At 42.7% G+C, this 13399-nt stretch overlaps 1 protein-coding gene across 4 annotated transcripts in view; it reads left to right on the top strand.

The window, feature by feature from the left end:
* The window catches only part of PECAM1 (platelet and endothelial cell adhesion molecule 1), a 127582-nt gene that overhangs the window by 59610 nt on the left and 54573 nt on the right, over positions 1-13399 (top strand). For 3 of the 4 annotated variants that reach the window (XM_058284536.2, XM_058284535.2, XM_058284534.2), the window contains exons 1-2: positions 6589-6870; positions 6957-6983. In XM_058284536.2, coding sequence (XP_058140519.1) covers positions 6807-6870; positions 6957-6983 — 91 coding nt within the window. In that variant the 5' untranslated portion in view covers positions 6589-6806. Of the gene's footprint in view, positions 1-6588; positions 6871-6956; positions 6984-13399 lie in introns of those variants that run through there. The other variant, XM_058284533.2, reaches the window with a different exon arrangement.

The raw sequence follows: 13399 nt of genomic DNA, 5'->3' as shown, positions 1-13399 counted from the left end.
AAAATAGAAGTAAATAGGGAAACTACTACTGACCCCATAGAAATAAAAGAGATTGTAAGAGGATACTATGAACAACTGAATGCCAACAAACTAGACAATGTAGATTAAATGGAAAAATTTCTAGGGATGTATAAACAACCTACACTGACCCTAGAAGAAATAGACAACCTCAACAAACCAATCAGAAGTAAAGAGATTGAAACAGTCATCAAACAACTCCCCAAAATGAAAAGCCCAGGAGCAGATGGTTTCACAGGTGAGATCTACCAAGCATTCATAGAGGATTTAACACCAGTCTTACCCAAGCTCTTCCAAAAAATTGAACAGGAATACTACCAAACTCATTCTGTAAAGCCAATATCACCCTAATACCAAAACCAGATAAAGATATTATGAAAAAAGAAAATTTCAGACCTATCTCCCTAATGAATACAGATGCAAAAATCCTCAACAAAATACTTGCTAATTGAATCCAATAACACATTAAAATAATTATTCATCATGATTGTATTGGGCAACCAAAGGTGTGTGGCAAATTACCAGAAATATGTTGGCATTTATAAAGGGTATTTATTTGGTGTAGAAGCTTACAGTCACAAGGCCATAAAGCATAAGTGACTTCCTTCACCAAAGTCTGTTGTTGCATATTGGAGCAAGAAGGTTGCCAATCTCTGTGAGAGTTCAGCCTTCCTCTTTCTTCTAAGGTTCTGTGGTCCCAGCTCCTTCTGTTCTCATCTGTACGCTAGCATAAGGCTTGTCTTTCTGCCCACAGCTTGTTTCTTTCCAGGCTTTCTCTGCAGTTCTGGGCTTTGGTCTCTTCAGCTGCAAATTATCAAGTGAATAGCTTGGCTCCCTCCCCGGGGCCCCAGCACCCAAAACTAAACTCTCTTTTCTCTTTCTCCATGTATTTACTTCCCTCTCTTTGTTTGCGTACCCATTTATATAGCCCACAGCTGTAGACTAGCTGTAGATGGGAACTCAAACGTGGTTGCCCTAAGATGTGGTCAAATGAAAGCCCTAATCTTGATTTAATAATGTAAAAGTGAAACCTCTGAGTGTAACGCAATCTAGTATGGAACAGACCAGTTTACAAATACAATCCAATATCTATTTTTGGAATTCATAAACAATACCAAACTGCCACAATAATCAAGTGGGTTTTATACCAGGCATGCAAGGGTGGTTCAACACAAGAAAATCAATCAGCATGATACACCACATTAATAAATCAAAGAATATATGATCCTGTCAATTGACACTGAAAATACAGTATCTTTTCAAGATAAAAATACTGCAACAGATAGGAATTGAAGGGAACTTTCTCAACATGATAAAGGCCATATATGAAAAACCCACAGCTAACATTGTATTCAGTGGTGAAAGACTAAAAGCTTTCCCGTTGAGATCAGGAACAAGACAAGAATGCCCACTGTCACCACTGTTGTTCAATATAGTGCTAGAGGTTCTAGCTAGAGCAATCAGGCCAGGAAAAGAAATAAAAGGCATCCAAATAGGAAAGGAAGAAGTAAAACTTTCACTATTCACAGATGATATGATGCTATACCTAGAAAGTCCCAAAAAATCGACAACAAAGCTGCTAGCTAATAAACAATTTCAGCAGTGGCAAGGCACAAGATAATATGCAAAAATCAGTAGTGTTTTTACACACTAGTAATGTTCAATCTGAGGAGGAAGTCAGAGGGAAAATTCCATTTACAATAGCTACTAAAAGAATCAAATATTTAGGAATAAACTTAACCAAGGACATAAAGCACTTATATTCAGAAAACTACAATACACTGCTAAAAGAAAGTAAGAAGAAAAAACCTAATTAAATTGAAGAACATTCCATGTTCATGGTTTGGACGACTAAATATCATTAAGATGTCAATTCTACCCAAATTGATATACAGATTCAATGCAATCCCATTAATTCCACCACATTTTTTAAAAAGAAATTGAAAACCCAATTATCAAATTTATTTGGAAGGGTAAGGGGCATTGAATATTCAGAAACATCTTAAAAAGGAAGAACGAAGGGAGAGGACTCTCACTTCTGGACTTTAAAGCATATTATTTAGCTACAGTGGTAAAAACAGCTTGGTACTGGCATAAAGATAGACACATAGAACAATGGAACCAAATTGATGGTTCAGAAATAGACTTTCACGTGTATGGTCAAGTGATTTTTGACAAGGTTGTCAAACCCACCCAGCTTGGGCAGAACAGTCCGTTTAACAAGTGGTGCTGGGAGAACTGGATGTCCATATCCGAAAGAAAGAAAGAGGACCCCTATCTCACACTTTATACAAAAATTAACTCAAAAATGGATCAAAGACCTAAATATAAAAGCTAGAACCATAAAGCTCCTGGAAGAAAATGTAGGGAAACATCTTCAAGACCTGATGGTAGGTGGTGGATTATTAAATCTTACACTGAAAACATAAGCAATGAAAGAAAACATGGATAAATAGGACCTCCTCAAATTGAAACACTTCTGTGACTGAAAGAACTTCATCAAAAAGGTGAAAGACAAAAAATAAAATAAAAAGGTGAAAATGCAACCCACTCAATGGGAGAAAATATTTGGAAACCACATACCTGATAAGGGTTTGATTTCCATTCTACATAAAGGGATCACACAATTCAATAAAAGAACAAGCAATCCAACGTAAAAATGGGCAAAAGACTTAGACATTTCTCCAAAGAAGAAACACAAATGGCCAAAAAGCACATAAGAAAATGTTCAATATCACCAGCTATTAGGAAAATGCAAATCAAAACAACGAGATATCATCTCACACTGCATAGAATGGCCATTATTAAAAATACAGAAAAAATAAGTGCTGGAGAGAAGGTAGAGAAATAGGAGCACTCCTTCACTGTTGGTGGTTGTAAAATGGTGAGACCTCTGAGGAAGACAGTTTGGCAGTTCCTCAGGAAGCTAAATGTAGAACTGCCATATGATTCTGCAATTCCTCTACTAGGAATATATATAGAAGAAATGAAACTGTGATGTTAGCAGATATTTGCACACCAATGTTCATAGCAGCATTATTCACAATTGCAAAAAAATGGAAACAGAACCAGCCCAGGTGTCCATCAACCAATGAATGGATAAACAAAATATGGTGTATATATATGATGGAATACTATGCTGCTATAAGAAGAAATGAAATTGGGACATATATGATAACAGGGATAAACCCTGAAGACATTATGCTAAGCAAAATAAACCAGACACAAAAGGGCAAATATTGCATGGCCTCATGAATGTGATCTAAATATGAAGAATAAACTCATGGAGTTAAAATCTAGAGTATAGGTTATTAGGAAATAAGAGGAAGGCTGAGAATAAGTACTGATGGTTAATGTATGTAGAAGTTTTAACTAACTTGGCTATAAAAGTGTGGAAATGGATAGAGGTGACGGTAACACATTATAGTGAGTAGAACTAACACAGCTGGTTTACAAATGGGAATGTGGCTGAAAAGGATAGTCAAGTGATATAAATGTCAAATAAAAGAAAGCTAGAGAATAATCTAGGGACTGAATAACATAGAGAACCCAGACGTGGATGAGAAGTGTGGTTAATAGTACAAATACAAGAATGTCCTTCTGTGAACTAGAACAAATATATGTCACTACTGCAAGGTGGTAAGAATGTGGAAAAGCATGGGGAAAATACAATTAATGTAACCAATGGACTATATCTAACAGCAATACTGTAATATTCTTTCATCAATACCAAAGATGTACTGCGTTAAAAATAGGGGGGTATGGAAAATATATACCAAATGTATGCTATAGACCATAATTAGTGGTAATAACCTGGTGATATTACCTCCTAATCAGTAACAAATGTTCCCCAACAATGTAGTGTTTTGGTGGAGGGGCGTTGTATGGGAATTCCACACATATGCATGATTGTTTTGTAAATTCATGACTTTTCTAACAAAAATATATTTTTTAAAACTCTATCTTATTTAATATTTTCCCCTTTGGATCAGGGTCTTTCTTCAGATGAATCTCTGATTAAAGCTTGGTAATAATCCCTCGGTGGCAGGGAGTCTTATCCCTGGGAGTCATGTCCCTTGTCTCGGGGGGTAGGTAGTGAGTTTATTTGCAGTGTTCAGCTTAGAGAGAGGCCATACTTGAGTATCAAGGAGGTTTTCAGGAGGCAATTCTTAGGCATTAATTATAATTAGGCTTAATTTCATTATTACAGGAATAAGGTTCATAAATTCAAGCATTAAGATTGAGGTCTTGGTTTATTAGCCTATTTTCTTTATTAGGCAAGGCTTATACATTCCAGAGCTTCTGGCCATCTTATTTTAGAAAGAAAATAAAACTTTCCTCCTGGAAAGTTTAATCTTTTGTAACTACTATGCAGGTCTCTATTTATCCAGGAAACATACTTACGGCAGCAAGGCTACATTTATATCCCAAAGAAGTGAGTAGCTATGTAACATTCCAGCTGTTTAAAACATCCTGTTGGTCCAGCTAAAAAGCCTCTTGGTGGTGGTGAGGAGGTGGAGCAGCTAGGCACAAGGCTGGTCTTTTTGGTGTGTCCAGCCCCCACCTCAAGACTACTGGTCTGGCTGCCCCACCCTGTCCTATAAACTATGAGAGGTGGTCCTGGGCCCACCATGAATGACAAAAGACACTCCTATCTGGGAAATTACAAGGTTTAGAGTTTATCCTCCCCTCACTAGCTTCCTCCTTTTGGAGGCCAAATTCATTACTCTACGATATTCTTTGAGCATTTTTCTATTTTATTGTTAGTCTTTTTCTTCATTATTTCCGATCGTTTTTGAGAGTTCTTTACTATGATGTGAGTTACAAATACTGCTTTCCAGTTTGGCATTTTCCTCCCTTCCTCCCTTCTTCCCTTCCTTCCTTCCCACATTTTTTTTTTCAAACCAGAACTTACTTTCATGGAGCATAATTTATCAGTCTTTTATTTTGCAGCTTCTTAATTTTGAAAAAATTTATTTTTTGAGCAGGTGTAGGTTTACAGAAAAATCATGCTGGTAGTACAGCATACCCATATACTCTCCTCTTTACATACTCTGTTTTCCCTATTAGTAACATTTTCTATTAGTGTTAATACAAATTGTACTTTTGTTACAATTGATGAACCATTATTATTATAACTAAAGCCCATAGTTTACATTAGGGCTCACCCTTTGTGTTGTGTAATTATACGTGTTTTTAAAATATTTATTGTAACAGATATATAACATAAAAGTTCCCATTTTAAGCACTTTTAAATACACAATTCAACATTCACAATGTTTTGCTACCACCAACATAATCCATTACCAAAACTCTTTGCCATCACTTCTCAGTACTTACCAGAGGCAGTGAAAAATCAAGCGGAAGTCTTAGATTTCTAGTGTTGCCAGATCAAACCTGACTTAGCTTCACCATGTAGAACCACTAGAGTGTGGCATTTGAAGAAACAACATGGTCCCCTGATGTCAAGACAGTGATGATCTAATTCATACAGTGCTGCATTCATTGTATTGTAGTCATTCACCAGTCAGTTGCTCAACCTATTACTGTATTTCAGCCATCTACTAGGTTCCAGGCACTGTCCCTCCCATCAAGGACCTGGCGGTCCATTTAGGGAAGGACAGAGTGTCACTGCACATAGTAGAAAGCGTCTGACAGAGAGAGGTAAGGTGGCACACACGAAGGCCAGCACCACCTGGGGAAGAAGGGAAATTTCTGGGAAAGTTGATGCCTGAATTGATTTACAAAGAATGGGTAGGAATCAGCCAGGAAAAAAAGAGGAGGAAGGGCACCAGGCAGGGGAATGGCGTTTGCAAAGGCACAGACACATGGTGTGTTCTGGGAACTATGGGTTTCAGCAACCAGAATATAGGGGCAAGTAAAGACGCAGTGAGAGACCAGTCTCAAGAGGCAAACAAGGGTCAGAGTGTTGAAACCTATATGTGGACCTTCTCTGGAGGCCAACTGGGAGCCATTACAAGATTTCAAACGGGACTGAGAAGAATTGATTTATACCTTAGCAAGCTCTCTGTGGCCCAGTATGGTGTGTTTGTGTGTTTGGGAGGCAGGCTGGAGGAAGTCCTCCAGGAGAATGTGTGGGTGCCTCACAGGGCTGCTCTAAGGCATCCACATGGAAACCAGCTAACCGCAGAGGCCAGGAAGAGCCTCCTGGTTCCACAGAGTTCTGAGCTCAGCTTGCCCCTGGTGGCAGGTATCCCTGGGAAACCCTGAATTTCTGGTAATCAGCTCTGTCTTAAGCCCTTGCATGGAAAGGCAGAAGGTAAAAGGGCTATGTTCTGTGGAAAGAGCCACATTGGGGATCATAGGAAAGGCAGAGAGATCTTTCTGGGTGTTAAAGGAGAGAAGCAATTTGGGTGGGTGCAGGAGAAGGGACCCCCAAATCCCAACGAGACACAGGGAAGGTCAGGAGTGCTGGAGCAAATGACTCTTTTGCACCCCCCCTCTCCTTTTTTATTTTCCTAAAGAAACAAAGCAACCGTGTTCAGTGACCCCTCAGGAAGGCCAGTCATTTCCTGAGGAGATATCAGTCCTGCCCAGGCTTCATTGTTCTCGGTTTCCAGCAATGGCCGCCATTACCTGACCAGCGCCCCAGCCAGTCTCCCTGCAGTGTCTCTCTGCAGGCACTGTGAGAACTTACCAGAGCGATCGCTGTTTTCACAGGGCAGGTTTCACAACTGTGGCTTCTGGAAAGTGTCTTCTGCCCCAGAGGGATGGCCCAAAAGCAGAATTAGCTGTCTCCAGCAAGCAGACCAATCTTACCTCTCAGGATGCAGTCCCAGTGGCTCCAAGGGGGCAAGATGTGGCTTGGAATCCTGCTGATACTTTTGCTCTGTGAGTTTTTAATTCTATTCCCTCATCATTTAAACTTCATGAGAGTTGAAGCTTCGGAATCAACATATTTCTTCTGTCTTTTCTAGGTTCAAGTCTTGAGGGTCAGGAAAACTGTAAGTTGTGATGTTTCTACCTAATTTTATCTTGCTTGTCCTTCTGTGATTCTTAAACTCATGTCAAATTGCTTGGGTATGCTATTTATAGTAACTGATAAAATATTCTAATTGGTATATAAAATTTATGCCAATTTGACATTTTTGTTATTTTTTTATTATTCTTTTTTTGCTTTTTTGTTCTTATTATGACTTTTTTCTTTTTTTTCTTTCATTTTGACATTTTACAAGGTCTTAGAACAAAACAATTGTTCTAAGTCCAGTTCTAATCAGCATGTTCTAGAAGTATAAACATTTTCTACATTTTAATGAATTGCTGTTTGTTAGCATTGGTAGCAAAAAAGTGATAAAGCAGTGAGTAATTCCATAATTTTTGCTGTTTTGCCATAAATGTTTATTTTTATACCCTACTACATGCCAAATGATTTTTATTCACAAATGAGATAATGGATTTGTTATGAAGACAGAAAATAATTTAAATTACACCATAACTTTTTTCTCCTGAAAATGACCTAAAATATATGTTGGATTAATTTCCTATTTGCTAGTGAGGCTATGAGTATATTGACAATATTTTGTGCCAGGGCATAGGGGAAGGGGGGGGGGTGTCTGCCTATCTTTGAAGTCTGGTTTGTCATCTCACTTTGGTGCTAATTTTGAACTGTATCCTGAAATAAGTGGGTTTAGCTCTGCTTCTTTAGGGACCATTTGAAGGAAGGGATTTGGTTGGGTCTGGGGAGGGAATGGAGGGAGGGTGCACAGAACAGGGTCCCCTTGTCAGAAGTCACTTCGATCAGCAGGGAATGGGGGTGTCTGGGCTGCAGACAAATTGTACAGCTCCTTGGACACTGAGCACTTGGACAGCTCTAGTTTTTTGATCCAAGGCTCAAGCAGTGGTGCTGGGGGAGGGGATACCGGTGTGGCCACTAGCAAAATTGGGCTGCCCCGGGGGCTGATGCTCAACTACCGCGTACTCTGCCGGCTTCCGAACACCAGGATAGCCATCATCTTCCTAGTCATCCTGACTGACCGGCAGTGTCACTAAGGGTCAGAGAAAGAACCGACTTGTCCATGCGAGAGCCAGTCAGTGTGGCATGGGCCCTAGAACTTCTACTTCCCCAAGCCCGGCAGTCTGTCCGAAACCTCAGGCCTGACTCAGCTCCACTGGGCCTCTCTGAGCCCCTTTCTCACATACACAGTGTGGCTGGTGACAGAGCCTCTCTAACAGTCAGTGTGAGGATGAGGTTGGAGAGCTAGTGAACAGCCCGGCAGGTCACTGCCCTGCAGTGATTGACAAATGTTGATGAGGCTTAATGGCCGGCCTCTCCCCGCTTTGCCATCACAGCTCTTGACCCACCCGCTCTCCCCCACGCCCTGAAATACCCCATGCTTTTTGTTTCTGCTTTTCTTGCTCTCGACATCCTGTTTCCCAGAAACTCCATTCCCTTCTGTCGACCCCTCCCCCCACCTCAAACCCAAGTACATCTCTCCCTTCTTAAAGAGGTTCCTAGAGAAAGCTCTTGATACCTTTGGGCCAACCCTCAGAACTGCACACCTTGGAGCAGGGAGGCACTGCTGGCTCAGCATTACTCCCTGGAGGACTCTCGTTCTCCACCTAGTTTTCCATGTGAAGGGGAAAACGAGACAGGAGGCCTTGATCCACTTGTGTGGGTCCACACTAGGCATTAGCAGAAGGCGGGCTGGACCTCAAGTCTTCTATCCTGAGATCACAGCCAGTCCACGTGGACTGAAATGCACGACCTGCCAGCTTGCCCATCAGCCTTGATCTTTACCCTTCCTTAGCTCAGACATTCTCAGTCCCTGCAATCCCCACCCGACCCTGGCCTGCCTCTCCAAAGGAGGTGACCTCAGCTCCATCTCCACCTAGAAAGGAGTGGCCTTCTGAGGAACATTCCTCAGCTTCCTGCCAGCCTTATCTGCCTCCCCACCCAGGCTCCCAGCTCCCTTCTGGGTCCCAGATGTCCACCCCTGCGGCTAATCAGAGCCAGCCCATCCACCTGGGCTCTCAACCCACCAGCATTGCCCCCAGGACCTCACTATCATTTCTTCAGCCTCCCCCCTCCCCCCAGCTTTAAATACCTCTACCCATGCCCCACCCCACCCCACCCACTTTCTGGCTCTTTCTCCTCAGTCTAGAGTCATGATTGAGTTACTCTTTTTTTTTTTTTTTTTTAGGAAAAAAGAAAAATGAGCACAAACAAATCCTTGCACTAATCTTGCAGTTCCTTATCTAGCCACTTCCTTTCTCAGTCAGACTTCTTTAAAGTCTCGTTTATAAGAACTGCCTCTGCTTCCTCCTCTCTGAGCACCTCCTGGCTTCCCTGCAGCCTGGCCTCAGCCCCACACCTCACTGCCATTGGATCTCCTTCTGCTAAGTATCACCTTGCATGGACTTCGTTGACCTTGCCACAGAGCTTCCTTGCCTGGCCTTCAAGGCCCGGTTCTTCTCCTACCTCTCTAACAAACCCTCCTAGTTCTCCCTCAGGGCTAACTTTGGCTTTACCCCACTTGTCTCCACGTGCCTAACCTCTCTGGAGCTCATCTTCACTCTCTCCACCTGATTCCAGTCTAGCCCAGATCTGATCTCCCCTCAGCATCAGATTCACCACCGGGCCAATGGTTAATGGCTCCTAGTCATCCCTCAGGCACCCCAAACTTGGCTGCACCACAGTGACTTTTGGTTAGGGGCACCTCCAGACTCCTGGATACATACCCAGGAACTGGATATTTCTCTTCCACTCTTTGCTTATTCCCCAGATTCAATCAAACACAAAATTCTTTTAGTTGCTTTTTTTTTTTTTACTGTGGTAAAAAGACATGTAACGTAAAATTTTACCATTAGTGACGTTTAGTTCATTTAAAATATTGTACAAGCATCACCACTATCTCGTTCCAGAACATCTTCATCATCCAATAACCAAACCAAAACCAAACTAACCAAACAAAAAAGTTCTTTTGAGCCTACTCACCATTTTTCAGATTTGCCCCTTTCCCTCATCCCCACTCCCCACACCCTAGTTCAGGCCTCATCAGCTTTTGCCTAGACGACCATCCCAGACTGTTTTCTGGCCTCAGTCTCTCTCCGCTGCCCATCCTGTCAGCTCCGAGGACCCCGAGGTCAGGGTCAGCACAGCAGGCAAGGCCCTCCATTCCAGCACTGCCTTCTGGCCCACCTGCTCCCTTCTGACCCCTTGCTTGGGTTCTCATAACCGGCCATGCCAGATGCCGTGTGACTTCTCATGCCCTTTTCCCCTGGTACATGTTCTTCTCTTGCCCAGAGCACCCCACCTTCCCTTCTTGGCCTGGTTCGAGGCTTGGATCGAGGGTCACTTCCTTCAGACTTTCCTTGATCTCCCCTGGGCAGCCCTTCCTCGTGGTGCTTTCCTCATTGTTCTCAAGTTGTTGGTGCCTCCCACCAGCCTGCAATGTCTTGCACGCCCTGGAATCCCAGGTGCTCTGTAAGAGTCTTTGTTGAAGGGAACATGGACTGAGCTTGGAGATGCCTGGGATTCAGATGAGGAGCTGGGTACAGCATGCTCCGGGCTGAGCACAGTAGTCTTTAGGGACTCCATGTTTTACAGTACCCTGTAATTTTCCTAACAATGTAGGTGACCCCCCTCCTCTCCCTCCTTCCTCTCTTCCTTGTGAGTAATTTCCGGGTTGAGGGCCAGGTGGCTGGCTGAGTCATGATGCCTCGTCTTCCCAGGGAGCATCAGCATCCTTTGGCTGGTGACTTTGAGGTCGAGGGAAGCAGGCCCTTTTGTTTTAGTCTTTTGGGATTTAGCACTGCAGCCCATGGGTGCCTTGTCCACGCTGTCGGTGACTGTAACTTTGGACCCTCCTCCATTGGCCTTCACCAATCCAGGTTGAAAAAACCCCGAACTGTTGTAGGCTGATTCACAATCTTGTTCTTCCATCACAACAGTTCTGAAGTGTTGGATTCAATGAAGAAAGCTGTGGACTCTCTCCTAAGAAAAAAACACGTTTACATAAAATTAGAGGTGGTTCTTGGGCCCTATAACATCCATCCATATACATTCCAGGGATCCAGGTACCCTAGATTGTGAACTATTATTCTATTGTGTAAATAGTGAGACCTACATACAGTAATCCAGGTTTGACTGTGCTTGGAAAGCTTATTTATAAAGAGGATAATGTTTTCTATATTATCTTAAGAATCAGGTGGAGATTTTTGAGTCCTGGTTAGATGCTGTGTTTGTTTTCTACTGTTACTTAACAAATTATCCCAAGATTTAGCAACTTAAGACAGCACAATTTTGCCTCACAGTTTCTGAGGGTCAGGAATCCAGGAACGGCTTAGTTAAATGATTCTGAGCCAAGGTCCTTCATGAGATTGCAGACAAGTTGTTGGTCAGATTTGCAACAGTCTGAAGACTTGACTGGGGCTGGAGGATCTGCTTCCAAGCTCACTCATGTGCCTGTTGGCAGGAGGCTTCAGTTCCTCACCACAGAAGCTGCTCTGACATGGCAAGTGACTTTCACCCACAGCGAGTGATCCCAGAGAGACCAAGCCAGGAGCTGCAATGCTTTTTATAACCTAATCTCAGAAATAACATGCCACCACTTCTGGCATATCCCTGTGGTCATACAGGTCAGTCCTGGTATAATGTTAGAGGGGTATGAATGCCAGAAGGCAAGGCTCACTGGGGACCATCTTGGAGGCTGGGGGTGGTGGTGGTGGTTGCTGCTTATGGGAGTAAAATCTAGGTTGCTGTTTTTGCTTCCTCAGGCCAATGATTTGTGTTAGGACTCATATCTTGATAAGTTTTATAAAATGTTTCTCCTTCCCCCATTTTACTTCCTGTCCTCCCTTCTCTCTTCCAACTCGCCATGGAAAGTGGTGTTCTTATGAGTGAATCAATTGGGTTGATTTATTGAAGCAGATGTGTGTTAGAGTTGCTTAGAGAAACAAGATGGTGGAATGCCCCATACTAATGGGTATCATCCCCACTTGAAAAAAAAGCTGCCCAACGCTTTAGCCAGGTTTGTTTAGAAATGGTTTAAAGTGGAAAGGCTACTGTAAAAGGGACTGGAATAGGGCCTCGTCGGCAAGAGCCAGGCAGGGATGGTGAGGCTAGAAGGCCTGGGGTAGGGGAAGAGTTGTAAAGGCAGGCTGCACCATGCAGCCAAACTGTGCCAGCCTCAATCTTCTCTGCACCCCCAGTATCGGGTATGATGCCTGACACAGAGCAGCCCCCTTAAATGCCTGCTGAATGAATGGTGCTAAGGAAGAGGGAAGGGAGTGTCAGCCAGGGGCCAGGCATTGGGCAGCCTGTATGGTGTCCCTTGAGCGCTCTCAGTCACCATGGTTCAGGCATGGTTCAGGCTAAAATGCCCAGCAAGGCTGGTACTCATGTTCCCTATTTTTAGATGGTGGCCCTGGGGGTTCAGTAACTCCTAAGATCGCCCAGCTAATGCACACAGGAGCAGGATTTGAAGCTGGGTGTGTCTGAGTTCCTTTCTTCCTGTACCCAGCCAGCACTGTCTCCCAGATGGGGCACAGCCGGCCATGAGCGCACGTCTCATTCAGGATGAGGGCAGTAAAGTAGCCTAATGACTCCCATGGAGACCGCACAGTGTTATGACCAGAACTGGGAGTTCGGAGAAGTTGCTGTAAATTAATCTGGAAAATCTTAAAATCTTATTCTTTTGAAAAAATTCCCTAGAAACATGGAGTAGAGCTATAACTTAAGAGCTGATTTTATTTCTGTGATTGACAGATTCGAGTTAACATTTCTCAAGCACTTTATACATGTTGGGGACAGTCTGTCAAGTACTTAAACCCAGGTTCTCATTTCCAGGGACTGCTTTTAGGCCCATTGTATGGATAAACAAACTGAGACTCAGAGAAGCTTAGTAACTAGTTAAAGTTTATACAGCTTGTGAGTAGAAGAGGTGGGATTTAGAAGAAAAGGGAATTCTACAGATTAATGCTGTGGGAAATGAATAGAAATCATCACCACATTTATCTCATGGACTAAGCAGATGCCATTTTTTTGTTCAATTAATTGCTCAGAAGAAAGGAGGAAGCAGGCACCATTCTCTATATTTTGAAATGTGAGACATTATAGACAAATTTTGAATTGCTTAAAAAGGGGTTTGACCTTGTTATAAGAGAGGAAAGAAAGATAGATTTTGCCGGGATCTCTGGCTACTTTATTATTTGGGACCACTTAAAATAATTATGTGTGTTTGTCCAACAGGATAAAATTAAGAGAATATCAGGAATCATGGGCAGCATCCCTAATGATAAGCCAGACTTACAAACAATATTGTAAGTCTTCCTTGGGAGTATGCCAAAGCTTACTTTAGTTGACATGATTCTATAACAGGCCATAGTGATATGATCCAAGCATGCAGATTTCTGGAGATCT

This window comes from Dasypus novemcinctus, chromosome 21 (genome assembly GCF_030445035.2).
Source record: "Dasypus novemcinctus isolate mDasNov1 chromosome 21, mDasNov1.1.hap2, whole genome shotgun sequence".
Taxonomy (NCBI): domain Eukaryota; kingdom Metazoa; phylum Chordata; class Mammalia; order Cingulata; family Dasypodidae; genus Dasypus; species Dasypus novemcinctus.
Note: the sequence above shows the minus strand (reverse complement) of the source record. Positions and strands in the feature narration are given on the sequence as shown.